The sequence below is a fragment of the Rhinopithecus bieti genome, unplaced genomic scaffold (genome assembly GCF_001698545.2).
Source record: "Rhinopithecus bieti isolate Rb0 unplaced genomic scaffold, ASM169854v2 scaffold_37463, whole genome shotgun sequence".
Lineage (NCBI taxonomy): Eukaryota > Metazoa > Chordata > Mammalia > Primates > Cercopithecidae > Rhinopithecus > Rhinopithecus bieti.
Genome location: NW_016815818.1, coordinates 489,001 through 491,926, shown reverse-complemented (window position 1 = coordinate 491,926; position 2,926 = coordinate 489,001). Strand labels below are relative to the sequence as shown.

At 43.6% G+C, this 2,926-nt stretch overlaps 1 protein-coding gene across 1 annotated transcript; it reads left to right on the top strand.

Moving 5' to 3' along the window:
* The first annotated feature begins 805 nt into the window (after positions 1-805).
* Positions 806-1,741, top strand: LOC108516380 (olfactory receptor 8B12-like). Its single transcript, XM_017853813.1, has one exon. The coding sequence runs from the start codon at positions 806-808 to the stop codon at positions 1,739-1,741; it is 936 nt and encodes a 311-aa protein (XP_017709302.1).
* The last annotated feature ends 1,185 nt before the right edge of the window (positions 1,742-2,926 follow it).

Here is a 2,926-nt window from a genome sequence, read left to right as displayed (position 1 = left end):
TAACGTTCCACAATTACTCCTTCATTATTATCCTATACTAATTCCATAGCCATGCCAGTAAAGACTGTGGACAATACAACATCATCTAACTGCTCCAGCTAGTACAGACCCCAAAGTAGAAGGTCTGGAAAGGTCAAGCGGTTCCCACCTCTCCAGAGAAGGGCCGCCGGTTTTACCTACTCGATCAAGGGCTGTAGAGGAAATGAAGTACACAGCGAGAGGGCCACGGCGAGGGTTGGAGGGTTGTCCCAGCACAACCCTGCTGACTGTCTCCTTAGTCACATCAGCCTTCACTCTGCAAATGTCACCCTCAGACAGTTACTAGGATGGCTAAAGGCACTTGGGGAAGGTGAAAACAGAGACAAGGGAATGAGGAAATACCTTCTTGAAGTTCAATAATCTCTCTGCTCCAATGTCATTCTTTTTTTTTTTTTTTTTGAGACGGAGTCTCGCTCTGTCACCCAGGCTGGAGTGCAGTGGCCGGATCTCAGCTCACTGCAAGCTCCGCCTCCCGGGTTTACGCCATTCTCCTGCCTCAGCCTCCCGAGTAGCTGGGACTACAGGCGCCCGCCACCACGCCCGGCTAGTTTTTTGTATTTTTTTAGTAGAGACGGGGTTTCACTGTGTTAGCCAGGATGGTCTTGATCTCCTGACCTACTGATCCGCCCGTCTCGGCCTCCCAAAGTGCTGGGATTACAGGCTTGAGCCACCGCGCCCGGCCCTAATGTCATTCTTAAGAAGGGGGGGATTCTCTCTTTCTTGTTCTCTCAGTGACTTTTTCCTTCACAGCTCTTCCTAGAAGAGAATGGCTGCTGAGAACTCCTCCTCCGTGACAGAGTTTATCCTCGCAGGCTTAACGGACCAGCCGGGACTCCAGATCCCCCTCTTCCTCCTGTTTCTAGGTTTCTACATGGTCACTGTGGTGGGGAACCTGGGCTTGATAACCCTGATAGGGCTCAACTCTCACCTGCATATTCCCATGTACTTTTTCCTCTTCAACTTGTCCCTCATCGATTTTAGTTTCTCTACTGCCATCATTCCCAAAATGCTGATGAGTTTTGTCTCAAGGAAGAACATCATTTCCTTCACAGGGTGTATGACTCAGCTCTTCTTCTTCTGCTTCTTTGTCTTTTCTGAGTCCTTCATCCTGTCAGCGATGGCGTATGACCGCTACGTGGCCATCTGTAACCCACTGTTGTACACGGTCACCATGTCTCCCCAGGTGTGTTTGCTCCTTTTGTTGGGTGTCTATGGGATGGGGGTTTTTGGAGCTGTGGCTCATACAGGAAATATAGTGTTTCTCACCTTTTGTGCAGACAACCTTGTCAATCACTACATGTGTGACATCCTTCCCCTTCTTGAGCTCTCCTGCAACGGCTCTTACATAAATGTCCTGGTCATCTTTATTGTTGTGACCACTGGCATTGGGGTGCCCATTGTTGCCATTTTTATCTCTTATGGTTTTATTCTTTCCCGCATTCTCTGCATTAGTTCTGCTGAGAGCAGGTCTAAAGCCTTCAGTACCTGCAGCTCCCACATAATTGCAGTTTCTCTTTTCTTTGGGTCAGGAGCTTTTATGTACCTCAAACCCCCTTCCATTTTACCCCTGGACCAGGGGAAAGTGTCCTCCCTGTTCTATACCATTGTGGTGCCCATGTTTAACCCATTAATCTATAGCCTGAGGAATAAGGATGTCAAACTTGCCCTGAAGAGAACCTTTTCCGGAATAAGCTTTTCTTGAAAAAAAATTTTAGAAACTGAGAAAAGAGATACTAGCATTTTTTAAAATCAGATTGTTTTTGTGATGATTTTTTTCAATGAAGAATCTAAGATTCCAGTGCTTTCCATCCTGTATACAGAGAAAATTTTAACTCTCTTTTCCGAGTGGATTTATTCTTCCCCACCCTCACCCCCATCTCTTCCTTGTTTTATGAAGAAGTTTCTACACCTATGGAATATTCAGTGTTGAATGGGACTTAGGAATAATTTTATCTTTCCCCTTTATATAATACACCACACATTGGAGACTCAGAAGTATTTGTATATTTGCCCAGGAACATAAAATTACCTAGTGCCAGACCTGGGACTGGAGTCCCAGCTTGAATCCCAATCCACACTGTTTTCCTTTATGCTATTCTTTATTGTCTCATCTCTTTTTGGAAGATTTCATTTCACATGCTAGTTGACCTAACCAATTTAAGTTCTAAATATATTCACAGTAATTTCATGCTATTTTTCACAGGATAATTTTAATGTATCACTTTTTGCAAGAACGTAGGAGGTGAAACGTTTTGTTGAGGTGGTCTTGGCAAAATGACAAGATCAGTGTTTGATGAATTTTATAATGGGTAAGTGGGAAGTATGTTAGGTTTCATATAGAAGTAAGCGTGGGGCCCACCGACTTGGTGAGTGGAGCCCTAGGGTTTAGAACTAGTTTAATGGTTTAGAACTTCCAAGGGAGAGATTTAAAATTTAAAGGGATGTAAAGATGTTGGGTGGAGGTGTCGTATGTTATTTTAAGACCAACAGAGACAGCATTTGGAGTTTCATTTCAAGGGTTAACTTGGGTTTTAGAGGTCTTCTGGAGAAGTATGTAGTTCGAGATGATTGGGAGCTGCACTATCCAATATGGTAGTGACTAGCTGTGCATGACTATTGAACACTTGAAAAGTGATCATCCATATTGATACATACTGTAAGTGTGCAATGTAAGTATAAAATACACATTAGATCTTTGAAGAATTATTATAAAAAATATAAAACATCCCATTGATAATCTTTTTTTTTTTTTTTTGTATTTTAGTAGAGAGAGCCATGTTGCCCAGGCTGGTCTTAACTCCTGAGCTCAGGCAATCTACCTGCCTTGGCCTCCCAAAGTGCTAGGATTACAGACTTGAGCCACTGAGACCGGGCCCCATTGATAATT